A 27045-nucleotide genomic window follows, 5' to 3' on the forward strand; every position below is an offset into this window, starting at 1 on the left:
GCTCGCCGGGCGATACCGGGAGCATATTTAACGACCCTATTTAACTAGCAGGCAGCTTGGCTTCACCACCCGGCTTCCCCAGGTGACTTCCGGCGCCCGGTGCACGTTGTTCGGTGCACGTTGTCCGCTGCACGGTGAGGCGCCCAGCCAAGAGCTGGAGCTACTCCGTTCCACCGGGAAACTCCCGCACTGCAGGGGAACTGTGGGGCATAGGGAATGTTTGTGTTTCTAAAACAGATGCGGAGCGATGCGTGCTTTTTCGTGCGCCCACATGCACTTTTCCCTGTGCTTACAGAGGCTAAAATTAGAGTAGACCAAACCCCACGATCGCCGTTTTGCAAATGAGGTTGCAGAGGAGTAGAGGACGAGGAGAAAAGAGAGAAGCCGGTAACGTGCAGGCGGACCGCAAGCAGCCAGCTCCTGACCGTTGGGCACTCTCTGGCGTCTCCAGCCACAGGAGGTGCCTATGCCCAACTCCGCGGGGGCAGCAGGTTCTGGGGTAGGCCCCCGGCGCGCCCGCGGCCGGGCCAGTGACGGGGAGGGCGACGGGGGGGACGACGGGGACAGAGACGATCCCAGGCGCCGCCCCCGCCCCGCCCCTCACGGGAATAGGGAGGGGCTCCTCCCGCCTTCGCCCCGCCCCTCCCCGCTGCGGTGACGTCACCGCGAGCGCCTCCCGATTGGGCCGGCGAGGGCAGGTGACCTGGCGGCGTGACGTTAGCTCGCCGCCGGGGAAGCGAGGCGAGGCGGAGGAGAGGCAGATAAGATGGCGTCGCCCGGTCGCGGGGTCGGAGGTGGCGACGCTGTGCGGGTTTCGTAGAGGCGGGCGGTGGTCGGTGACCGCAGGGATAGCCGGAGCTGCCAGCCAGGGGCCGCCAGGCGCCGCGCAGGTAACGAGTGGGCCGGGAGGGGTGCTGGTGGGGGTGCCGGTCCCCCTCGTAGCGGGGCCTGGGCGGGAGGGCGTAGCGGGCCGCTTCCCGGACCCTCCGCCTCGCCGCTGCTTCTTCCCGTCTGGGGCGAGGTGCGCTCCGCGCCCCCGTCTTGATTCAGTAGGTATGAGGCGCTGGTGGGGTAGCGGCGGGGCCGCTGGCCCTGGGGGGGCTGGCAGGCTGGGGGCCGCTCCCCCGGGCGCGGCGGGTGCGAGCCGCTGTGGCAGGGCTGCCCGCCCTCGCCGCCTCTCGGTGCTGCCTTTGCAAGTACCGATTAATGGAGGCGAGAACCTGCGCGGGCAGCTCACGGACGGAGCCCTGGCGCTGCCTCCTGGGGTCGACCCGGGCAGTAGAGGGAGATCGGGCAGGTAGGGTGACGCTCCTTTCCACGCGCTCCCCCGCTTTCCAGCAGTTTCGGGATTGCTTGAGTCAAGGGAGTGCCTTTCTGCTTAATAATCCTTGATGAATTTGCTGTCCAAGAGCCGACTGCTGTTGGAAGTCCGAGCAAGCGGTTAGTGTCCATGATACTGGGAAATAAGTTCCCCCCCCCCAGTGAATCTGTGCAGAACCAAAATGCCTGCGTTTGTTTGGGGTGCGGGGTGTAGTTTTTGTCAAGCCTGCCTTTAGGTAACTTGTTGACTTCTGGCTCTTGTGTTAATGAAGACCATAGTACTTATCTTCCCTATGCCATTCATGATTTTAGATTTCTGCTGTGTTCTGGTTTTGGTTGTGATTACTTGTGGGCTGAAGAGGCAGAGTCTTGTTTACTTCATTGAGCCTAGCCCTCTGCATATCTCTCTATGCTTTTTACCTGTTTCTGGGTCTCTTCCACTTAGCTGTTTCGCTTTTGAGTGCGGAAGAGGATTGTATCTTTGTCTGCATTTGAGATGCAGACGTACCATGTATACACTAGTGTAAGAATACTTCAGTTACCTACTTTCTAACTTCCTGGTAAAGCCTTATGTTCTGTTTAGCTCAGTGCTTACTAGAAGTAAATCATTTAACAGTTCTATGAAGCTATTGAGTTAATTCAAGAACTGTCTTCTGGAGTTTTGATAGCTCAAAACCTATCATTTTAAAAGGAAAGTTAGCATTGCTTTTTTTAATTAGTAAGAGAAATCACAATAGGTGGAAATGAGTGGTCACCTTATCAACTGTTTTTATTTCCCACATAATTTAAAAATTCCAAGCAAGTAAAAAAAAAAAGTAGTCTTACAAATCTTACGATGTTGATGCTGCCTTGTTAGAATAGAGATAAGCAGGTGAACTCTGGTTCTTGGTTGGGCAACTAACATAGCTGCCATCCTGGATTCAGTGAAAATGTGTACATGTTGAATTTAAGTTGCTTGAGGTGAGTATTCCTAAATAAAAAATGAGTATTGCCATATTAAGGAACAACTGAGTCGTGGCTGGTGTGATGTAACTTTATGGACTGTGTTACTGGTAGAAGGTGTAGCTGCATCTCACAGCCTGTTAGGGGATTAAGAGGCTTTTATGGGAGCTTGGCGAGGGCGAATCTTACTCCAGCTGTGATTTAAGTTGTTAAGGAAAAAGAGGAAGTACTGCAATTAACTAGACCTCTTCCTCACCTTCCTTCCCTTAACATCCTCAGAGCATGGGACTTTCTGCTGCTGTGCAGGCATTTCTGCAACTGCTGGCTTCCTGGGGCTGACCCTGCATACCTGGGAGCTCTGCTTTGCAACAGCATTTTTCAGGGGAGAGGGCTTCTTCCTCCTTTTCTTCATACAGAATGGAGCTATGTGTGTAGCACTATGCTCGCTACAGGGAGGGGAGCAGGGCTGAAATGTTACATGCAGTAGCAGCATAGCAGTTGGACTGATTTATTCAAGGCCGTGTGCATGATGATGTTAGGTTGCAGTACTGGTACTTAATGAATTCAGTTTTCTGTGGATGCAGAGCTGTGACTCAAAAGTGGCAGTGATGCTTTAGGTCATATCACCATTGCAATTGGGTGACTGAAATCTTTTAGGCATAACTTTAATTTGAAGGATAAGGGGAGAGAAAGCATGTAGGTTTTAAACTTAGCTTTTGCAAGCTTGTGGTTTTATTGTCAGAAAAAAACCTGACAGTGATTGCGCTTTTCTTGTCTCGCTGGCTGGTTATAGTCTGCAAGTTTGATGCTTCTGGGTTTTTTTTCCCCTGTGGGTGCACTGGAACAAAGGGATCGGGGAAGAAGTTGTTTCTACTTAAGTTCAGACACTCTGTCCAAGTCAAGTGTAGACTGTAACAAAGCTACCTGAGTCTTTAAAAGGAAAACCAAGGAAATCTCAGGTATAAAACATATGAATGAATAAATGTTAGTTTCTCTTTAATGAACTGAATTTCAATTTTCAGAATATTTTAGAAGTATACTGATCAGTGTAGAGAATATACCGATCAGCTGGGACACTTGCTGTATATTTATGCTGACGGATAGAAAAATCATCAAAACTACATGGAAGAGCTCCATCTCTATTGTTCACATGTCCAGCAGTACTTTTTATCCTAGAGACAAAAGTATTTAACCAACAGAATAGGAGTCAGGTTTCTGGACTGATCCAGTAGACCACCTTGTCTAACTGTCACACTGGCAGCCAGAGCTGGTGCTGGTGGCAAAAGTGCTATAATGCCACAGAAGGCATCACCTTACTCGTCCTCTTTTTTAACTGTATAATATTGTGGTTTCTGGTTGCTTCCACAAACTTCAGGGATTGTTCATTCAGGATATACAATACTGTTGTTAACATTTGGGTTTTGTAAGTTTTTTACATCAGTTTGTTCTTGCATTTTACAGTTGGTGCTGGGTTGAATATTTTGATGAAATGGTCTGTGAGAAATTTAGTTTTACCTCTTAGAATGTCTATCCAGCCTTCTCTGGCATTTTGTTTCTAACAGAATCGCTCCATCTTTTCAATCATAAATTCCAGAGCTTCAGCTGTCATTTTGCAAGGATCTCTACCAAAAGGCATTATGATCAGTGCAATTCAGATCAGTGTCAGTTTAAAGAAGATCTAGTGGAGCTGTAATTGAAAAGCTCTGGAAGATGGTTTTGAAAACTATTGTTTGAAGGAAAGGCAAAGAAGGGTTATTTACTGATTAGAAATAATGTTCTTTGGAAAAGTAGGTCTTCTAGGGTGTATTAAAGGCTGGTTTCCCTGCATTGTGTCTGCTTGCTCTGATAACTACGAGCGCAATGCTATTGATCTTACAGCATGTACCACTCTACAATTGATCATTGGGATTGCAGTTGATCGATACAAGCCTGAGCTCACAGGTTTTTGTGTTAATTACCTAGGTATGTAATCCTCTATGGTATGCATGTGCATTGCTTAATACATTGACCCTTTGTCTAGGTTTGAGTAAGTCATGTTCTGTGTCCTTAATGGTCTTTTGCAGTCCATGTAGTCTTATATTGAGGTCTCTTAAGAGAAACTGAGTGTTGGGGGTTTTCTCCTCTCTTAAATGGTCAGATTTATTCCAAAACCTTGCTTGCATGGGGAAGGCATTTTGTTTAAAGTTAAGAAACACTGTCTTCTCCATTGTTAGGAAATTTTGAAAGAATAGCTTGTCCTTCTGGACTTGCTTGTGGGTGGTTTATTTTTGGGGTTTTTTTTCCCCCTTTGAAGGCTACAAGGTCTGTCAGAATCCTTTTAGCTTGCAACGGAGAAAAGTGTATCATTGTTTTGACTTAGATTTGAATTTAATTTTCTATGGGGGAAAGCAGATTGGTTCAAAATACCATGTTGCTTTAGTAGTATTGCAGGTTTTAACTAAGTGGCTGAGTTCAAATGGAAATTCTGAGCTTGTATGTTCTCAGCTGCCTTTTGTGTCAGAAACACTTACACCAGAGTAGCATTTTTAAATCAGAAGAATGAGTCAGTTCTTCAGCTGGAAGATGGTCTGAATATACTTAAGCTGCTTAGCTGTTGGTAGTTGGTATAATGGAAGCTAGTAATAAAGAGTTGTGAGCTCCTAATTAATCTGGTCTGTGTTGCTCAATGTCAGCATGCATGGTCACTATCTACTAGATTATGTGAAATATGACTTAAGACCTTTCTTAATCTATACATTTGTGCTTGCACCATTTGGCATTTCTAGGCTGGCAGCAGCAGGTGAAGGTGTGACTGAAATGACTGGTGAGATTTATTCCCTGAGTTTGGGAGGCTGCATTTCTGAGTGTGCATATTAACACTTAACACAGCATAACTGGTAGCACTGTGCTTAATCTAGGCAAAGAGATGTGCTCATGTGTTCAACTTTATTTGCCTCATTAGTTTTGAGCTCTAAATTAAAACAAGATTATTCACTCTGCAAAGTAATTGTTAAAACATATGCATTTCCTTTTCTGATACAGCAAAGCCACTCTGGGATCCACCCTGATGACTAATACCATCATGTGGTGTCTGATTTGAAGAATCAGTCAGCAATATTAAAATGAGCAGAGGTTATCTTTATTCGGCGGTGCTGGGTGCATGGGGGATCGCTCCACCAAAGTCGTGCGCCCCGAGGCGACTTTTCAGACCCCCCCTTAATACAGGTTACTCATGTATATTTATTAACTTTCTGGGAAATTGTTTACATATTCATTACAATTCCGGGAATTCATTTAGATATCTCGGCCCTTGCAATGTCCTTGAGGAGTGGGTGTCTGGGGGTCTTCAGGATGAAGATCGGGAGTCTTCCTCCAGTGAACTTTTTACTTTCTTGTTTCTGCACAGGCTCTGTTCCTCGATAGATTAATGAGCATGATTTAAAGTCCTTGTCTTGGCCATATTATATACACAACAGAAACTTAGGACCAGATGGCCCTTATAACAAATCCAAGGACCTTGTGTCTAGTACATCTGTGGTGCTGACACTGAGGGTCTTGGTGTATTCATCATGTTGACAATAAGGGTCCTTGAACACCTCCCAACTTTGGATAATTATACAAGCACATCATTTCCTAGAAAAGCAGTATACGATTCATCACTCATTGTACATAGCTCATTATTAATGTCCTTGCACAGTACCCTGTAGTAATTTGACACAGAAATATAGGAGGCACGTGTAGTTTAGAAAGGAGTTTATGTGAACAAAATCACCATTAATAATCTGGAGTAAAATTGTAGGTAAAAAGGATAGAAAAGCTTTATGCTGCATACCCTCAGAAAAAAAGAATGTGTTAATCTTTTATTAATTATTAGGTCACCACAAGCAGTTTGTTGCCAGTCCATTTGACTTTTGGTAGAAAAGAGCTGAAAGACTTGAGTTTCATTTTGCTTGCTGTTTGTAACAGTATAAAAATATAAACAGTATAAAAATAAGGGGGTTTATTGTGCTTTTCAAAAAGTACATTCAGATTCTTCACTGGGAAGTGGGGGAATGAGTAGATGAATGTGTCTGCTAAATGAGGTGTGAGTTTCAGTTTTGGAAACAAAAATGTATAGCAGAATTATGGTACTATAAAAATAACTTTGCACTCAAGGGATGTAATGAACCATAAAGACATTACATGCCTCTGAGATTTGTGAGCTCGTTGTTTTTTTTTTTTGTTGATCAAGCTGTAGTACCATCAGGGATCATTGGCTGGCAGGACTCTGTACTGGCAATTACTTTTACAACTCTGTATGTAATTGTTTGAGGTATTGCCTTCTAGATAATAATCTGAGGAATAATTTAAAGAAAGTGTTTGGGTAAGAAAATGCTTTATCAAATTTTGGTCAGCCAACTATTTGTGTTTCCATTTTAATCTGAAGAACTGTCAGACTTTGTGGAGAGGAGGGCAAAATGTGTTTCAGGACACCTGTACCTAATGAGGACTCTCATGCCTGCACCAGTGCAATGTGTGATTCTTTTAAGCCTGTGAACTGTCTGTGGAAGAACAGTGGCAAGATTCTGATTAGTGTCTTAGCAGGGGGCAGTTTTCTAAATACCTGCAGTTACAGGCTTCCTTCTTTGTAGAAGGGAGTTTAATACATGTTTTTGGTTGACTTACCTAGCAATCTTTTGATAGCTGGTAAAAAGCTCATAATGTATTCCTAGGTCACTGAATGCCTTTGCTTAGTAATGCAGTTTCTTTGCAGTGAAAATGCAAGTAAAGACAGTAAAAAGCTTATTGGTTCCAACTAACATTGTTGAATATTTCTTAATTTGTTTGCAAAGGGAAAGCTAGCAAATTCAAGTATGGACATAAATGTAATACTGTTATGTTGTGTTTTCTCTTCTACATGAAGATCCTTGACTGGAAAAGCTTTAATAAATATAGCTTAAAGAATCCACAGCATATTGTAAGATGCAAGATAAATGAAGGTGGATGAAGGTGAAAAAGTTTAATGTGGTGTGAATGGCTTGGTGGTCTAAGCTGCTTTTGGAGCTGGAGGTGGAATCCCTAAATAAACATCTGCTTGACAGAATGGCTGTCACATCTGTTTGTGTGACATGATAATGTCACCCTTTTAATACCTGAGCTTACATACTGTGTGTGCAAGGAGTATACAGTTCTGAAGGTCTTGCCTGTCTCTTGACATGTTCTGTATGTGTTAGGATATTGGACTGATGAAGAAGTTCTGCTTTCTACCTCTCTGCCTTCTCTCCCCCCTCCCAAGGAGATGAATACTTGAAATATACCAGTATTTAGTGCAGCAGTCTAGCTATACTCTGGATAAATTGATTTGATAAGTAATGTAAAAGGTCTTCTCTCTCAGCTTGAACAGAAAGAGAGAACTTTTGTATCCACTCTACTACAAGCCTGCTTCAAGGCTTTTCTTCTTTCAAGAAGAAATTAAACTGTGATTTGATGTTAGTGCAGGAATGTAAATGTGATGGTCCTGGTCCATCATTAGGCAGCACTGGATTTATTTCCTAAGGTGAGCTGGATTGAGTCAGACTTGTGAGTTACAAAAGAGGCAGGCTGGGACTGATTCTCGGGTTACAGGAGAAAATCTGCCATCTCAGATGGTCAGCCCATAGTCTTTCCACTTTCCTGCATTAAAATGAAAAAAAAGAAGTAACCTCGCTGCTTTGTCATAGTAATGAAGGTCTGCTGAGATAGACCTCTGCACTGTAAGCACTCTCATTTTGTTGCCAGTCTGTTAGATGTTCGGAGAGAAAAAGCTGTGGGTAATACTGTTGGATGGTTGTGGGGCAGTCTCATGCAACAACCTACTCAGACTTACAACATAGGAGTAAGGCCAGTTTGGTGAAGCTGAGTCAGATCTGTCAAAATATCCTAGGGAAGTGAAGCTGATGTGTCTCTGAAGGCTGCTTTTGCACAAAAATGAGTTGTTTCTGTTCGTTGCCTCAAGTGCTTCAGGGGTTGCATTCATGTTTCAGTTGATTCCTTGTTCTCTTGAGTTAGTCTGGGAGGGGGTGTGCTGCTGGTGAGACCTCAGCTAAGCAAACATAGGGAAATAGCTGAAGTGAGTGTTCACCTTAAACTGGGATGAGGGTTTTTTTCTTGGTCTGTTAGTTCTGTCCTTCAGTGCAGCAAAAGTTGGGATCTTTTCAGGTGTGTGTTTGTGTCTATGCTTGTTTTCTTATCTCAGCCTTGATAAGAAGGGTTGGATGAAGTCAGATACCTGTTGGCTTGGTAGGAGTGACATATGAATTAAGGACAAAATGAGATGGCACTGAAAGGTGGAACTGTACCAGTGATATGCTGATGGGTAGAAGAAGTTGCATAAAAGAGTCAAGTGTGTGAAGAATATCACATCTGTATCACCTGAGGCGGAATTTACATTTCTCACATTAGTGCTGTCAAGACAAAGGCAAACTAAATTTCTGAGAGTTGTTTTGAAAATCAGGAAGGTTTGAGATGGTGTGAGTTTTATGTTGTCACTTAAAACGTTTTGGTGAGCACGCTTTTCCAGGTATGCTGTGATTGGCTCTTTGGTGCTTCAGTAGTAGGAAGTTTTTAAGTCTTCTGCTTTCATCTGTCTCAAAGTATATATTTGGTAAAAGAGTCGGTTATGATGAATAGAGGTATTGCCCATAAAACAGGCAGACGTGAGAGATGAAACAGAAAGAGGGTAGATTTAGATTGGACATAAGGAAGAAATTTTTTTGCAATGAGGGTGGTGAGACACTGGGGTTGGCCGGAGATGATGTGGATGACTCCTCTCTGGAACCAGTGTTCAAGGCCAGGTTGACTAGTTGTGGTGAGAATTTATTAAATTGATGACTGCTTATGAAAAATGTCTTTGATTAAGAATTGTTTAACTTGGACAGTGAGCTCAGGGGGCTCAAGGACAATTTTAATGAGCAGGTAGTGTTTGTCCTGAGCCCCCTGAACTAGTAGGACTGTCCAGACAATAAATATTGCGCGTAGCTATGTCATGACGGTAACTGCACCATGCTCAGGCACTGACCAATGTTCCTGACATGAACCTCATGAGGCATTAGATAGTGCGCTCCTGTGCTTAGTCTGAACTTGGAAGTTTACATACACTAGGTGTGTAAACTATTCCTGTTTTTCACTGAGTATAGAGGTGGGCAAGCTCAAGGAGCAGCCAGAAGCCTCACCAACAGGTGGATACACTACATAGGAGTTTTCCCAGTTACCGAGAGACTCCTGGTGCCAGCTGCAACAGGGCTTCCCAGCCAAAGTGTGGGCCTGGATGATGTTAAGGGGGTAATTGGTGATGTCTCTTTTTCTTAGTCTCAGCACTTTGCAGTGATGATTTGATGCCTGGCTCCTATTGCTCTTTTATTATATTGTGCATAATAACTAGTACTGTTTCCCTTTATTATATTGTATGCTATTTTCCTTTATTATATTGCAATATAATAAATGCATTTATTCTTATACTTGATTTGGAATTAATTTTTGCTTGGTATTCAGTCAACTAGCAAAACACTGGTCTGGAGTAGATGATCCTTGGAGGTCACTTGCAACCCACACCATTCCATGATTGGTGGCTTCTATATTAAGTGAATCTGCAGGGAACTTCCATTCTCAGAATGTGCCTCTTTTAGTTGAGAGAAATGAGGTATGTTAATGGGAAACAGGGATGTCGGCTGGAAAAGTTCAGCAGTTTTAACTACATCCTTGCAGGGAGTGGGTGAATGCTGTTGGTGGCCTTAAGTGTATTTGTGAACTGCTTGGACCAAGGGTGCAGTCAGGGTCTGAAGCAGTGGCTCCCACGCAGAGTCCAATTTAGTCTGCTTGCTGCAGCCAGAGTTGTTTGTAGGTGGAATAGTTAATTTAACAGGCCGTATTTTCTGTCAGTACCGTACTGAGGTTTCTGGGGAAATACTAAATGTGTGGTGGGAGTGGGTAGTGCATGTGACCCTAGTATAAGATGAAAAAATGATGAATCTATAGTCGTCTAACACTGGTCCCATTGTTCTTGTACAGTGCAGTAGACATGTATTTCGGCTGAGTTCAAATATATGAAATAGCAAGTGATGTTTGACCTGCTGGCAGATCTCATTTTTCCATTTTAAAACTTTAGTCCAACTTTGATTTCTGGCTAGATATTTTTTGTCTGCTTTGTTGAAGTAATCCCATAAGCATTTTTGTCATCAAATTTCTAACCAAAAAATAGCTATCAATAAATAGTGCCATTTATCTTCTGAGCTTTGACAAGGAAAAAGTGACAGCTGTGTAGCTTTCTTCGGACCATTCCAAAGCCATTTGAACCAATTTTTTTGAGTAATTTAATTGCTGTAGCGTGTATAAATGCTTTAAATTCCAGTTAATTAATATTTATCAAAAGGATATAAATTGCTTTCTGCAATAAAAGAATTTGAATTCCTTTGTCAGTGTTGTGAGTGAACTTGTTTTTAAGTAATACAGGATCGGCCACCTATACACCTCTCTTGGTCAAAAAGCATAAGAAAGCTTGAAACTGCACAGATACTGTTATTTTTTTTTATTAACAAGGGGATATTCTGATTAATGGTAAAAGCTGTTTTATGTTGGCAGCGTTTTGGGAATGTTTGTCTAGCTCTCCTCATTTATAACTGGGGCAAGTCTGAAGTATTAATAATATTCAAGTACTTTAGAATCGGCTTGTTCCATCTTGAAGTATCACTGCAAGAAATAGAGCAGCATTTTAATTAGGTTATGCTGCTCTGGGTTCCAGACATACATTTTAAATGTGCAGGATATTCCACTGTTTTTTTCGTTCTGTTCTTTGTTAAAGATGTGCAGGTGGGCTATTTTGTTGCTGAAGCTGGCAACTTTCTCTAGCTAGGAGTCTCTTAATTTGAAAAGGGTTGTATTGAATATTAGTTTTCTTCTGAAGTGCTAGGATCAACTGGGAAAGTTAATGCACATACCTGGCTCTGGCTAGAGCCAAGATTGCTGTTAAAGATTTGATTTGTTTGTAGTAGTACAGTCATGTGTTAATTAAGCTGAAGTAGCTAAATTTGTTAATAGTTACTAGATGCTTTCCATAATACTATTTTAAGCTCTCAAAGTGGTAGGTATTTGTTATCCAAACTTTAGATGTAGGAAAATAGTAACTAAAAGCAGTTGCTCTACTTATCAAATGTGGGACTTGTTTCATTACTGCATTGTGAGTTTATTGTGATCCTCATTGGTGGTACAAGTCCTGCAGTGTCTTTTCTCACTTTTTTCCTAGAATGTAGGAGTTGCACAGCATATTTATATTTTCTGCTATGGTTTATCATGCAAACGTCTGTAATGCTTCTGTTGCATCTCAAGGAAGGGGGAGATGGTCCTTCCATTTCTAGCTTACCACCCTTTCCTAGGTGATGTAACTTCTAGATCAGTGAAGGTGATCTTGAAGCAAAAGAATATGTAAAACCGTATTTTTTCCTTCTGCTTTTCTGTTTAGATGATCTGTGAATAACTTGGGTAACAGTCACTGGCATGAACTACACTGTAAAATCCACATCTGGTCTCAGAGTTGACAGAACCCAGGCTATTCGCTTGTTTGCTGAATTTGGAGATGAGGCCAGCATTAGATGTTAGTTGCAGATGGTTTTCTCTTGTGACAGAACTCTACTTTTTGGAAACAGTAAGTTTAAAAAGGTCACCCATTTGGTGTATGGCCTGTCCGTCTCTGGCCAAAGGAAAAGCTTGCACTGACTGATCTGTCTTGACTACTGTCTATAAGTAATTTTCAGTTTTCTTATGCTCTTGTCTGTGCGAAGAGGCTTGTGTGGTGTCTTAAGTTTCAACCACGCTGGAAGCTTGTATAGCTAGTGATACGGTGATTGAAAAACTGGTGAATTAGTGTACTCCATTTCCTCAGCCATTGTAGGGTTTTCCCTTATTTCTGGGTGAAATGTCTGGCACATTACCTTATGTCCCAAATACAGAGTCAGGGTCTTAAAGGAGGAATAGAGCTGTCTGTTACCAGTTTAAGAGCCTTAAATGCTTAACCAGCCCCGATAGTATGTGCTTTTAACAGGTGCAGCATGTTTAATGAACAAAGTGGAACACGAGATGAGGGTAACTGTGTGACTACAGGTGTCTAATATTAATGCAGTGAACACATACTTAACAACAGTGAGGGATGCTGTGCTTCTCTGCGAGGGTGTGGAAGAGCTGTCTTCCATTTTAACTTCCCTTTGATTGATGTACACTGAAGCAGAAGGTCTAACTTCCCACAGTGTCACGTTAAGCAATGGCACAATTTGAAGAATCAATTTCTCCTAATGTTTGTCACTGCTAGGAAGATGCTATCCAACTTCTGCATATAAAGCCCTGGATAAATATAATGGATATTATTGCCATCATAAGTGTTGTCTATAATCCAGTAATGTGATATGCATGCAGACCTCTTCAGGGGCTCTTTTCTCCCTGTCCTTCTTACTCACTTATTCTAGAAATGTTATTAAAAGCACCATTTTATTGATTCCTGCCCCTTAGTCATTGCACTGGAAATAACAGTCTAGATTAGTTTGATGTTATGTGCTGTCCTTCAAAATTTAGATCTCTTGTCACAATTGCTTGGGTTGTTGATCAGTGGGGCATGTATGCTTACCCCTTCCTCTCTTCACACCCCATTGTCAGTGTAATCCCTGCTCTGCCTTTGGTTAAATTTAGGGCGACTACTTTACTTACATCCTGCGAGATGAAGACATGTCATTAGATTTGTTTTAACCAGTGGCCGTTGCCAATTGGGATGGAAACTCCATACCAGTGTTTGCTTGAAGGAAGGTCTGGTTTGTTCTCGTTGATCTTAAAATAGACCAAAACCCTTTATGTACCTTATCTTCTGGATTGCGGTAGCACTTCAAAGGAATTCCTGTACATACTTAAGACTTCTTTTTCTGCTAAGACTAGTGAAAGTCATGCTTTTTCTTCCTGGATGTCAGATGTAGTTTTACAACAACTTTATGCAAACAGCTGTTGTCAGTGGCTCAACATCATCATGCTTTATGAAAGGGCGGTACCTGCACACAGCTGACTGCTCATTGTTTGCAGAACTGTTAGAGGTACAGAGCAGGAGTATTTGCTGCATATTTTGAGGTGATACCATCTGTTTGGAGACTGCAGTAAACTAAAATGGAATGTGTTTTATACTGTAGTAAACTTCTGTGATAAGCTTTTTACAGTAAGTCTGTGTAAGAGTTCTCAATTGTGTAACAATAATTGAACATAGGTGGGAAGCTTTGATATGGAATAGGCATTGTCTACTTATATTTTTATTGTATGAGGCTGTATACAGAATCTTGATGTTGGTTATAGCCTTTCACTTGCACTGAAACAAGTAGTTATAGCAAAAACTTAAACCACTGTGTAAATCTGGAATACTTGTGGCACATTAGTAATCAGTCACTTTGAATCAAACTGCTTTCCACTGTTTCTTAGTGTAAAATCAGCAGTAGTTCATGAATGTAATGTAGACAGCAGAAAATAATCTTTTCTTTTTGACTTTCTTTCTGTAGTTTTCAAAGTGCGTGGATGCATCCTCACTTCTGTACTTACACTACACAATGTGTAAGCAGGCAAAATGGAAGTTGCCAGATCAGGTGTCTTTTCTTTGAAAATCATAGATGTGCTGATTTGATTGTGGCTGATAGCTTGAGGGATTTTGGTTTCCTCTGACCCATAATAAGTGCATTTCTCATTTGTCTGAATCTTAGGTGGGAGTTACTTCAGAGAATTCATGTGGTCTGGAATACAGACATACTTGCACACCAAAACGATGGGTGTAGCAGCTGGAGGCCAGTTCTTGATAAATAGTTAAATTGGCTTGAGTTATTACTGGGAAAGCTGTTTCAGGTACAGTTAGTGGTAGGATGCTTCACCTGACCAGTCACAGCTCTTCCAGAAGAAAAGGAATGCAGATAGAAACTTCAGGGAAAACAGAAGTAATATGAAAATAATAATTAAAAATTTTAAACCCCCAACTTCTTAGCAGATTCTCATGAATCATTCTTGGTCATAAATTTTTTTCTCATCTGTTGATGAGACTGTCCCTTTGGTATTACTTGACTGTACCGAGTCACGCTTCTGTGTTCTCCTTGGTGTCTGGCAGCACAGCTAAGTAGTCATTCAGGTTTAAGTGGTGACGTGCCAAGTGGACTGTCTTAGTCATCTCTGTGCTGTCCCTTCAAGCCTTTCCAGCTTGTCACCTCTCCCTTTGTGTCAGTTGTTTCTGTCCTGAGTTTTGTGACTTCTATGTTTGTGCATCTTTGTGTTGTGTTTTTTTTTGTTTACACAATTGTTTGCCTGTCACCCCCATCCCCGTCTGCCATCACTCTGAGGTGCTTTGCCCACATCCTGGGCCCTGCTATGCTATATTGCTCTGGCTGGCTGGTTTTGAGAACGTTGCCCTGTTGCTTTGGTGTTACTATGTGGAAAATTAACTTAGTGATAGGAAGGGAAGAGTTCTTACCAGGTAGCTTCAGTGGCTGCTGACATTGAAGTTGCTTATAACTTCTAGGGCCATGTAGCTCTGATCTTCTCTGCAGATGCTTAGCCAGAACCAAGAATGAGGGAACGGGGCTAAGGAGGTTGACATTTATAGAAGAAAGCTTGTAGGTGGTTGTGAGAAACACCTGTAGTACTTTGCAACTAACTTACTTCCTTAGCTCGGGAAAGGTGTTGGAAAAGTTTACATGCAGTATAGCATGTTCTTTGTCAATGTAAAATGTGTAGTAAAGCATCAGACGAAAATGTGTGCCCCCATGCTCCACTCCCACAGGTGCCTTCAGTGCCCTGTTCTGGAGTTAAAGGCAACAGTGGTAGGGCTGCAGTTGTCCATTAGCTGTTTTGGAGTAAGGCTTTGGGAGCAAGTCCTTTAAATTTCTAAGAGCGGTAACGAAGGTAAGCAAACCTTTACTGCACAGTGTAACAGCTTTGACTAAGCAAATGCAGTTCAGATAATGCCCAGAAGCATAGCAGCAACATTAGTAATCTTCTAACTGGCTACAAATAATTTTTTTTTTCCAGACAGCAGTACAGCACAACAGCAAGATGCTAGTAATAGTGGGACCTGAATAGCTTATCAAATCTGATTAGTCACAAGACACTATTTTAATTGAACCCCCTTTGGAAAGGATGTGACAGAATGTAGCTGGCAGCCTGTTACAGTGTTAGGGTGCAGTGCTTAACAACTCTGTGTGCCAACAGTGCCTTCTGCAGTAATGGTGTCTTAATAAGTGAACACTCACAGTACATCAGGAAGAGCTAGTGTGCTATGAACTCACATGCTACCTGAATCTAAAGTGTGACTGACTGGAAATAGTCCATTTCGTGATTAGCTGCCTGTTGATGGGCCTTAGCTAGTTCTGTAGTTAAAATACTGTGTCGCATATGGCAGAGGAAGCGTTTTTCCCACTGCACCTTGAAGTTAATGCAGATGCTGAGTGTGCACTGGAATTTTACTACAGGATTGCCAACAAAAGCAAAATGCTTATTACTTATGTGGAGTGTTTTGACACTGAGGGCACATCCAAGGCTTTATGTAGCTCCAGATTGCTATACTTCTGCAAAACTCCCTCCCTGGATGCTAAGCATGCACATCTTTGGTTCTGCAGGATTCACACACGTTGCTATTAATGTCCCTGGAGCAAGTTGATAGTGTCACGGTAACTTAAGTGTTCAGTTACCCAACATCAGTGTGTGGCATGGTAAGCTTAATGTGTTCTTACTATGGCCTGCTGAGAGGGAATATAAATTGCTGTCCTAAAAATGATCTGTTTGAATTTCCTTTTCAATGTCCTTTATGTAGGTACAGTCCGGAGTTAGCTGCTTCCGGTAAGTGAGGTAGGTAGCAATAAACTCCAGTGCCTGTAGGTAACTGGTGCTGGATTGAGAAACTTCCTTGTCAGTTAAGTTGCCAAAGGGAGGAGGTTATTGCCTCTCATCAGAAGTTTTAAAATCCTGTAGAAAAGGACCACTTGCTTTTCAGTCTGGGATAGTAACTAGAAGAAGAAAAAACTCAGAGAAATTATAGAATGTGTGTACAGAGGGCTTGTCCCTAGCTCAGCTCTGCTGTGGTAGTAGTAGATGATTGGTACCTGCAGTATGTGTGTGCACGCAGTGGCTCACAGTCTCCACTGACATACAGAGGACTGACTGGTGAGGTATGTGAAGGCTGTATGATTTTACCTGTGGCCTGGCTTTTTCATTAATAACAAATCAAGTTGGTGTCTAAATTGTTAGGTTCATACAAAGGAACTAGCAATGTAGCAGCCTGTCTGACAGTGTGGTCCAGATCTGAAAGGTGCAGCCTGTTCCATGGGCTGTAGGCTGCACTCTGGTCTCCTCTGTGGTGCTGGGGCTAATAACACCCATTCAACTCTAGCAGTTGACATGCAACTGTACCAGGTGGTCTTGTGGCTTTGCACTTGACAACCTTCCTGAGTTGACAGGCTTGTCACTGTTCCACCTCCTTTTTCTTATGTCTTTGAATCCTCAGTGTTTTGTTCGCTTCTGAGAAGCAATTGCCAGCTAATGGCAAAACCAGTTCTTTGGCTTAGTGGAGTAGTTTTGGACATCGTACCGATGCGGAGAGAGGTGCTGAGAAGAACCTGACAAGCGTTGAGCAGAATGACACACTGAATCATGCCTGGAGTTCTCGGCATGACTCGTTTCCCTATAGCCTAGCCTCTGCTTGCTGTGTTCCGTGAAGTCTGGTTGCACCCAGCTCATCTTCCTTCGAGCTTTGGCTTTATCTGTGTTGAATTCCCACTAGGCAGTAGAGTTGGTTCACCTGTTTCAATATAATCTTGACAGGGACCTTTGCACAGCAAAAGGTGCTTTCCTAAAGGACTTGAAACTGGCTATTCCTGACCTCAGACTGGTCAGCAGCTGTCAGAAGGAGCAGCTAAGCTGTCTCTGCAATCCTCACCTTATGATACCCTTACTTTGACATTTGCAGTTGGAATCTGCAATGGAAACAGTGGGGCTAAGAGTTAGACCTTGATTGAGGAATGATTAGTGTGAGTGTCAGATCTGCTCCAAGTTACGCTTTGACAACTGCCTGCTGCTGGTGGGAGCGTACCAGATAACTTCATATTTTTTGAGGAATGGCTGTTGGGCATTTCAGTCTGAGCTGGAGGACTTCAGAAACAAAGGGCAACTCTGATTCTTTGTCTTGCATAATGTCAAAGGTGGACTTTGAAATTCAGTTATTTGAAGAACTATGCTGTGGGGTCTTGAGATAGATCTTGTGATGTACTTGTAATCTAGCAAAAGAACCAGTTAAGTTGTTGAACACAGCATAAGCATCCTGAAGCAGGGTTTTAGCTGACAACTAATCAGACAGCTAATTCTGTTTTATCAGGACAGGCCTACTCTGTGTTAAAAGCTGGGTGGGCACTTCAGTGTTTGACCTATTGGCCGTGTAGGACTTGCATCCAAATTTTAGAAGTTGCTAGTAAAACTGAGAGCAGTGGATGAGGACTTCCGTTAGCATTGTTTTCTTGTGTGTATCCAAAAATAACTTCCTAATGGTACCATTTATTGTATACCTGTATTGTTATCTGTGCATTACCCAGTGCGTCTGACAAGTGCCATGCGGGCTAACTGACTGCATATCCAATATGATAGTATCACTTTTTAGAGCAGCAGGGATTAATCTGAAGAGGATCAGTGTGGTATTTCCTTAATGCCAGGGGAGGCAGGGTATGCTCCATGGGGCTGGGATGGAGTGGCCTCTCAGCACTGTGATCTGGAACTGTCAGCCTTCCAGATCAACCTGGATCTTGGCTATTTGGTTTTTCCTTCTTCCTTTTGCCATTTCGATTGTCAGACCCTGGCCTAAATTTGTCTGCTTAGTCAATTCTCAATGCTGTAGAAGAAGTTTGATTATCTGGGGAACAGGATAAACAGCAGGTGTCTGCAGCATGTCCCATAATCTAGAGATAAGACTCGGTATAACTGCATAGGCTTATGCTGTGCTACATGTATAAAGTTGTTAAAGCTGTTATAAAATGTTTTTCAGGTTCTAAATGGCTTCTAAGAAGTTGGGTGCTGACTCGCACGGTAAGTGAAATTTGGCATCCTTGTCTTTTCAACAGCATGAATCCTGTTACTGCTGCTGCCTAATGTCCCAGCCCAGACAGTCCATAGAGATTAATCTTTTTAGCCCCTGAGTAGTTTTTTTTGTTACGAATGAAGCGCCTTGGCTTCTTTCTGGCGTAGTTGCTTGCTGATGCTGTCCCTGTTTTCTGGTTAAACTGAAATTCAGCCTGTGACTGTTTCCCACTCCTTTATGGCAGAATAATACTTTCTGCTTCCCCCTTCAAAATCAAAGCTGAACTGCAGTTGTGATACCGATCTGATGTTTGCTGAAGTGGACAAAAGATCTGTAGCTTCTTTCTGTGGAAGTCACATGAAAAGTTCAATTGAAAGTGAAACTTCTAATATATCATTGATTTATGCTTGCTTTTTGCTCAGCAGTGATTATTTTTTTTCCCCTAAATTGGACTAATCTGGTTCAGCAGGCAAGTGAAGAAGAGAGTATCTTCTGCACTTGAGATGCATAGTGTCATGCAGATGTTCGGTATAATAAAAAAATATTTGCCTGTATATGTGTTTCTCTTTTAGCAAGTGGGGTGTAATGTGAAAGGGTTAGTTATTTCTGTGGAACTTCATACAACAAACTGAACTTCAGTGTAGCTTATTCGAATCAGTAGTCACTCAGGGCAGTAGTGGGAGGTTAATGTGAAATTTCTAACATTATTTTTCATGCTATAGAAACTTCTGCTTTTAGAAACTCAGCCTTTTGATCTTCATGGTTAATCTTCCAGATAAGAGGGTCTCGAGGAATTTAGTTTTACCTTGGGCTTTTTACTCAGTCTTGCAAGTGTAAAGTTGAAGTACACAGTAAGAAATGCCTCACTTAAATACATGGTTAAGGATTAATAAAAATGGCTTATCGAAACTTAAATTTTAGATCAGGCGTCCTCAAACTGTTTAAACAGGGGGCTGGTGCGGGGATGAAGTGGCAGGCAGTCATCTGTGGCTGCTTGGTTTCCCCCCCAGCCCCCGGCGGGGGGATCTGTAAATACCGGGGGCTGGATTGAGGACCCTGGGGGGCCGTATCTGGCCTGCGGGCCGTAGTTTGAGGACCCCTGGTTTAGATGGTCTCCTTTGCTGTGGCCCAGTGATCCTGCTGCAAGACAGTTTATTATATAGCTGCCAGTTCTTCAGCAGTTGCTCTTTTATCTGTGAATGGTCTCTATGAACATTGTGAGCTGCTTGTCTTTTCAGTTTGTTTTTATTTCTCTTCTGCTTCCTAAACCAGACTAGCTTGGAGCTAGAATTCAATCTGTCTTAAATATTTCTCAAAACAGTATAGCGTGGTGGAACATGCTCCTGGCTTCAGAATCACAAAGTCAAAACCAATGGTACTGTAAGCTGGCTGGTTAACTTGTCTACCCTTTTGGATATCCTCTGTTCCTAATGACACCAGCGATACTGTCACAGTACTGTTCCTGAGGAGTAGTAGAGCGATTTCCTTGGCTTATTATGTCTTAAGTCAGGAGGGCAATTGTTTCAGTCTTCTCCAGGGTCGTTAAGGATTAATCCCAATAAGTGAATTCTGGCTTACTGTAAAGCATTTAGCCCAACAGCTACCTTCAGCTCAGTGTCTCTGGCAGACTGATGGAACTGGTCAACACAGTTGATGCATTGTTGGAAGAAGGGTTCGCCGGAGTCAAGAAGTCGCTCAATATGAGTTACACATCTTGCTCAACTTTATTAGTTTCTAACACTACTTATATAGAACCGATACACATGCATATTCATAAAGCAGAAATAAAATTGGTTAGTAGTCTCTAAACGCGCGCGGTTCTCACACCCCTAATTATCATGACTAAAATAAGCGTTCTATCCATGTAGCTAATTGTGTTGCTGTGCTTCAGCCTTGTAGTTTGTTACTCCCTGTTTTCCCATACCAGTCCCCATCTTTCTTGGCCCTGCACCTGCTTTCCCAGCAGCTGCAGCTTGTTACAGCCACGGCCTGTTGGCACAACGTAATTACTTGGTCTCAGGATTCAAGAATAGCTCAAGGCTACCTTTCTTGTTAACTTCAGCACAGCAACTTCAGCACAATTCTGATTACAGGCCTATTCTAATACCAGGCCTGGATTGTGCAGATCTTCTAAAGCCGTGCTTCTGCAGCCATTCCTCTGCAATGCATCTCTTGTACTTCCTGTCGAGCAGCTTATTAGAGGTTTGAGGACCATTGTTGAATCACAGAGTGGTTGAGGTTTGAAGGGACCTCTGGAGATCATCAAGTCCAAACCCCCTGCTCAAGCAGAGCCACCTAGTGCAGGTTGCTCAGGACCATGTTGAGATGGAGGTGAAGATAGGAACATAAGGTATGGGTGGAGAGAAAGGAACCCTTTTCCTCTCTTGAAGGGTATTCTTAGCATGTGCCTGTAACTATGCCTATGTAACTTCAGATGCACTCCTGTCATTTAAATAATTTAAAATTGAAGCTTAAATTCAAGTAAGTATTGTAATATAAATTCAAGTAAATATCAAGAAATGCAGCTCTCATCTGTTGCACAAACAGCTTGGGTTATACCAGATGCAGTATGTTAATACTGCTGTTCTGTCATCACTGTGAAACTTGAAACTCCAATTTCTGAAAATTATGTAAGTGTCATTTGTGTGACCACAAAAACTAAGCTCCACTTGGTTTCACAACTGTTTCCTATTCATAACTGGTTTTATATGATGTTCCCATTTTGCTGCCACACTGGAGAACACTTCTATGAGTTGGCCAGTGATTTCTGCATTACACTAAAAAGAAGACAAATCTTACTCTTATAGTAGTTCCTTGGGCCAGGAATATTATATATTGTGCAGTGTCAGAGATCAGACTGACTGTTAGTTTTGCCAGGGCTATTCTCAGAACTTCCTCAGTATGCTTTTAACTGCTAAAAGGATGAAATGGCTAACGGCCACATTAAGTAACAGTTCAGAAAAACCTTTAATTGCTTCACTTCAAGATGTGACTATTGAAACAGTGGTTTGCATATCTTCTCTATGTAGGTTTTGCTTATTGCCTTAAAATTTGCCATTCAAAACAATTTGCATCCTTACCCATCAACAAGTTCAGTCAGAAGGTTTATCCATTTACATAAAGAAAAGGGTTCTTGGCCTTCAGGTTCAGATTTTGACTTCACTAGGCTAGTACTGTTCTGATTGAGCTGGGATGCTGTGTGCATCAGTGTTTTGCCTCAGAAAGACTTCACCAACAAATGTCCTAAACCAGTTACTGTGTTTCTTAATGTGTGCTTGCAGGTTTAGTAGAAGAATTACACTCAAGGTGAGATTATAGCAGAGGTCATGATTTAAAGATTAGCATACTGAGCAAACTCTAGAAGGCTTTTATTCTACTTACTTATTTTACTCTAGTGTCTGAGGCTAAACTGGCAGCTGTCAGTGCAGCCCATCTAGTCTAGGTGTGTTTAGATTTATTTTTTTTACTGTACCAAAACAGAGTGTTGCTGTGTGAATACCACAATGTGTGCTTGTACCTTCTGTGGCAAAGGTGGCAGCTGCGCAAGCAGAGGTGTCTACCGCTTACTGTGTCAATAGGTCTAATAGGACAAGTACCTGCGTATTGAGCCATTTGGGCTGTGAGATCAGTGCAGAGAGGTAATCCTGCTTTGATTGGATCGTCCCGCTTAGAGCCGGTAGGACTAAGCAGCACGTAGTAGCCGCAGTCACACCAGGCTGAAGAGTCAGGAGATCCAGTTTCTCTCACCTGGCCCTAATTATTTATCACTCTCAGCCCAAAGGCTACCACAGTTGCTATTTCTGCATAAGCAAACACACTGGCAAATCCAGGTTCTCACTGCCAGCTCAAATACAATTTGGATGCTGTGGTGCTAGTGGCCAGTGAGGTGCCATCTGGAAGCTGTGCTGTGTAATACTTGAATGTGTGCTTTTTGGTAAGATTTAGTGAAGATACTGTTATCTTCTGGCTGGACCATGTTTTCATCCTGGTGGTACAGGTGAGATGTAGGTTATTCATCCTGATGGTTTCAAAGGTGGAAGAAATACCACCTGTGTCCTAACAGGACTCTGCAACCAGCCAGTGTGGTACATAGCATGAGAGCTCAAGTGATGACAACACATAAACATTTAACTCCAAATTAACAGGGTGTTCCTGTTTTCAAAAGCTGCTCATCCTTTTGGAGCCTGTGGCTGCCTTGCTGTAGATGAGTCAACAGTGGAGGAACACAAACAATACTTAAACTGTCATCTGAGTACGAAAATGGGTCAGATAAAAGGCAAATCACAGCTCACTGAGCAAGAGGTTAGTTGCTGAACAGTCTTAGATGTTGCCACTCATGTCTTTTTGGATCTGCAACACTCAAAGCAAAGTTACTAATGAGTGCTAGAGGAACACTTCAGATTGTTATACATGGCCAGAAACCTGGCCTGTAGCTTAGGCCAGTGATCCCTTTCAGTTAATTGAAAAACTCTGTGTAGTTTATATTGTGGGTCTTCTAATACTGCTTCACAGCAGCTCAAGGAAAGCAAACCTGTAGTCTGGCTTCTTGGAGGTGATTGAGCTCTTAAGTGATTCTGCCTTGTGAGTTTGCAGGATGCCTGCAGCGCTTTGTCCTAAAACACTTTTTAAATACCATGTCTAAGTGATAGATATAAAGGACAAATGGAGGACAATGAAAAGGTCTGAGGCCTCTCGTTACAGTGATCACAAATGGGACAGCTGTTTAAGTTAATAGCCTTGTTTTAAAAATCAGAATTGCTATCCTAAATAGTCTTGAGCTATTTTGCTGTGTTTTGGTTAAAGTGGAACATCTAGACTTTGGGCCACTTTACCATTGTGACCCTTTCTGTCCAAATGTTCATCCCTACTTCCTAAAATTCAAATGCCATGGTTTCTAGTTTGCTGTAGCTGCTCTGAAGCTGGGTCAAATGTTCATCCCTACTTCCTAAAATTCAAATGCCGTGGTTTCTAGTTTGCTGTAGCTGCTCTGAAGCTGGGTCATTTTAAATCCTGCTTTGAATATGACGAAAAAGTGATGAATCTTTTTATTGAGACAGAATGCAGTGTTCAGCTTCCAGTTGTGTAGGTGTAGTCTTGTCACAAGGGAAGCTAAGATGTTGGGTATATTTGCTTCAAAATCTGTTAAGCTGTTGAATTGTTATGTGGCGTAAACTAGTTACAGGCTAGAACGTTAACACACGTGCGCACACACGACAAAACAAAAGCAACAAACCAAAAAAACCACCCAAAAACCCAAAACCAGACAAAAAAACCCAACCAACCCAAGCATCAAAACAAAAACCTGAGGCAATAAAGTCCAAATAGATCCGGTGTGTTTCTGATTAAGCAATATCCTTTGTATTCGAGTCACCTGGTGTAGTTGGGGCAGCAGAGGGAAAAGTATTTGCCTTATTTGAATGCATTAAACTCGTAAGGTTTTTTGATACAATTTCTGCTTTTGATCTTAGGGCCTTTCAGTTATCTTGATGATGTCCCATTTAAGATAGGAGACAAATTCAAAACCCCAGCGAAGGTTGGATTACCCATTGGTTTCTGCCTGCCTGATTCTTCTCAACTTGTCAGAGGAACCCAGGTAAGTGATGTTTTGCCTTTCTGCGCTCTTCACCCCCCCACGCCCTTGGCCCCCAACATGTGGTGGTGTAAATTGCACATAGTTGCATTTTGCAGATATTCAACTGTTAGTCTTGTCAGTCCTGTAGTGCCATTTAGCATGCCAGGCAGTAGATGTAGAAGATCTGTTAGAAAGTATAGAAAGATAAAAATACAGTAGACCGTGCAGAAACCTTTTACTTCTTACTACTTTAAAAAGCCTAATATACTAAAATAAATGTTTTCTGCTTCAAGAAAGCACTATGTTTTTGTGTAATAGTTGCAGGTCTAAACATTACCCTGACTAAATTTGAGTAGCATTTTTGAGAGGAAAAATGCTAAGAACCGATACACCCATGCTACGGCATATTTTCAGAATCTTGTTTGATGTTAACAGGTGTTTCTGCAAGCATATTTTATGGGTTCTCATAATAGCGTGATGAAGAAATAAATTTCCAGTTCTTGTTTCCTCTGTGGTTCTGGGTGGGAATTATTTTCCAGCTGTAGGGCAGACAGGTTACAGCTTGGTCCAGATAGCTTCCAGGTCTTTGAGGAGCATGTCTGTGTTACCTTAAACTCTTTGTAGCATAAAATCAATTGATTTAGCATAACGGTTGAAAAATCTAATCCACAAATGCAGGGTGATACAGGAAGTCCAATTGAACTGTGTCCCAACTGATAATTGTTTTCATGTTAGCCATGATAGGTTGCTGTAGATGGTTCTGCCTTTTCCTTCCCGCCCTGCCCTGTATATTACCCTATTATGCCACGTCATGTCGTCTTCATTGTAACCTTTAAATGATTACCTGATTGTCCTAATACACACATTTTCACCCAGTTAAGTTGGTGTGAAAGAGCTAAAGGAGGCAGTCTGAGCAGCCTGGACCTCTTGGAGCCTTAGAGCTAAGGGAAAGGGGAACTCTTAATACAGTTGAGACAACAGGTCTCCAGATCTCACTGGAGCCTGCTATAGGATGGGATGTGGTGCAACAAATAAGAAGTCCCAGAAAAGCCCATTAGAAGCCTAGCAAGCCTTGCTGGCTTTTTTCTCTTTAGAGCTAGGAATTTGTATGACCTAGCAGTCCTATGGCAAGAGTACTCTGTTTGGTTGTGTTCCATTATCCTGGGAAGGATGTCTTGTGACTTCTTGTGAGTTGCAGGTAGGTGCACCCTGGACTTAGCTTGTAGGCTGTGTTCTCTGATTTTTTTTGTGGTTATCTAAAGAGCATTTGAGGCTCTTCATTCCTCCCAAGGTGTTAAAGCTTTAAGTAATTTAATATGTTCAGAATTTTGTCCTCTCAACCGACCTACAATGGTGGCCACTAAACTGGTAGTGAGTAGCTTACAAACACCCTCCTGTACTAACCTGACCCTGAAGGAGCTGATCTTAAATGAGAAAAGCTTGTGGGATCCTGTCATGCCAGTAACTGCAGCAAAACCTGATAGTGCAGGCAGTTGTCATTGGTGTAGCCAGTATATCCCCTGTGTCTGGTGAGCCGCTGGCAGTGGGTAAGGATACCAATACCTCTGAAACCCCTGGGTGTGAAACTCTTAATATCAAGTTGGCTAGGAATCTTTTAGGGGGAGCTAAGTAATAACATATTGGTCTTTAGATGCAAAAATACTCTGCCCTAGGTTTGAATGACTTGTAGAACTAGTGGACAGGGCATAGTTCAGCACTGCCAGATCTGGGTATGATTGTTCACCTAGTAACAACTCATTAGACTCCCCCTTGCTCCATCTGTTGTCCTCAGGGGAGGTGGTGGGAGGGCTGTGAAAATTATCTTGGTATTAGTTCTAAAGCAAAATTAAATGTAGGAATGAGGCAAAATACAATGTTTTAATTCAGGTTATAGCCAGGATTTGCTGCTAGAGGCAAAATGAACTATTCTGTTGTCTTCTAGCTTTGACAGTCTGTAGGTGACGAGATGCTGGGGAAAGAAATGATGCCTGTCCATGGTAATTCATGTAGTTCTCCTTCTATGTTACTTATGTTCCTGTAAGAAGTAGTGGCTATGATCCTTGTAATTGATCTTTTTTTTTTTTTTTTTTTCCCCTCCTCTCCTTTCTCCCACATCCCTCATCAGTATGACTTCTCACTGGAAAAGAAAACAATTGAGTGGGCTGAAGATACCAAAAAAATTCAAGCTGCCCAGAGAGAAGCTGAACGCAAGGCAGAGGAAGCACTAGCAAACTCAAAAGTAGTTCCAGAGGTCAGCGACAAAATGGGGTTCTCGGAGGTACCTTGCCCTGAGTCCATGCCGCCTCCCATTAACCCCATCCTCGCTAGCCTGCAGCACAATAATATTCTTACTCCCACGCCAGCCAACAGCAGCGCTGTGAAGCAAAAGGTTCTCAGTCCACCTTGTCCAAAAGCAGACTTCAACCCAGCTGATTTTGAATGTGAAGAAGACCCATTTGACAAACTGGAATTAAAAACTATCAATGATAAGGAGGAATTAAAAAATATTCTTGAAATTCACGTTGGTACTACTGGGCCAATTGTTGCCCAGCTGTTAGATAATACTTTGCCCAAAGGAGGGTCTGAGGCTGTGTTGCAAGATGAGGAAGTTCTGGCATCCATAGAAAGGGCCACGTTGGACTTCAAGCCCCTTCACAAACCCAATGGCTTTATCACTTTACCACAGTTGGGAAACTGTGAAAAGATGTCCTTGTCTTCCAAAGTGTCCCTGTCCCCTATCACTTCAGTGAGCAATATCAAATCCCTGTCCTTTCCTAAACTTGACTCTGATGATAGTGACCAAAAATCATCAAAGCTCACAAGCACTTTCCACAGCACTACCTGTCTCCGCAATGGCACTTTGCTCAGCTCTTTGCAGACCTGTGCTCAGAGTAAAGCGAGTGAACTGAATGGACACCATATGGTTGGTCTTTCTGTTCTAAATGAGGACAGTGGCATGGAGACATCAACATTATCCTCTTCATCCAGGCTGCCTTCCCTGGCTGTGCCAACAGCTTATACAAAAGAAGAATCATCTCAAAGCACAGCGACTATGGTAAAAATGCAGTAGATTAGAATCAGGGTTGCTGGGGGCATGTGTGGAGATGTGGAGGCAAATACTGCATGCAAAATGTACTGTGGCTTTGGGTTTAGTTTC

The 27045-nt window shown here is 42.4% G+C and overlaps 1 protein-coding gene across 4 annotated transcripts in view; it reads left to right on the forward strand.

Annotated features, from left to right (window-relative positions):
- The first annotated feature begins 738 nt into the window (after nt 1-738).
- The window catches only part of UBAP1 (ubiquitin associated protein 1), a 35598-nt gene continuing 9291 nt past the window's right edge, over nt 739-27045 (forward strand). For 2 of the 4 annotated variants that reach the window (XM_080371166.1, XM_080371167.1), the window contains exons 1-4: nt 740-890; nt 18284-18324; nt 23785-23909; nt 26014-26943. In XM_080371166.1, the coding sequence (XP_080227292.1) occupies nt 18291-18324; nt 23785-23909; nt 26014-26943 (1089 nt within the window). In that variant the 5' untranslated portion in view covers nt 740-890; nt 18284-18290. Of the gene's footprint in view, nt 891-18283; nt 18325-23784; nt 23910-26013; nt 26944-27045 lie in introns of all 4 variants that reach the window. The other 2 variants (XM_080371168.1, XM_080371165.1) reach the window with 2 other exon arrangements.

This window comes from Falco punctatus, assembly GCF_963210335.1.
Source record: "Falco punctatus genome assembly, chromosome: Z".
In the NCBI taxonomy this organism is placed as follows: domain Eukaryota; kingdom Metazoa; phylum Chordata; class Aves; order Falconiformes; family Falconidae; genus Falco; species Falco punctatus.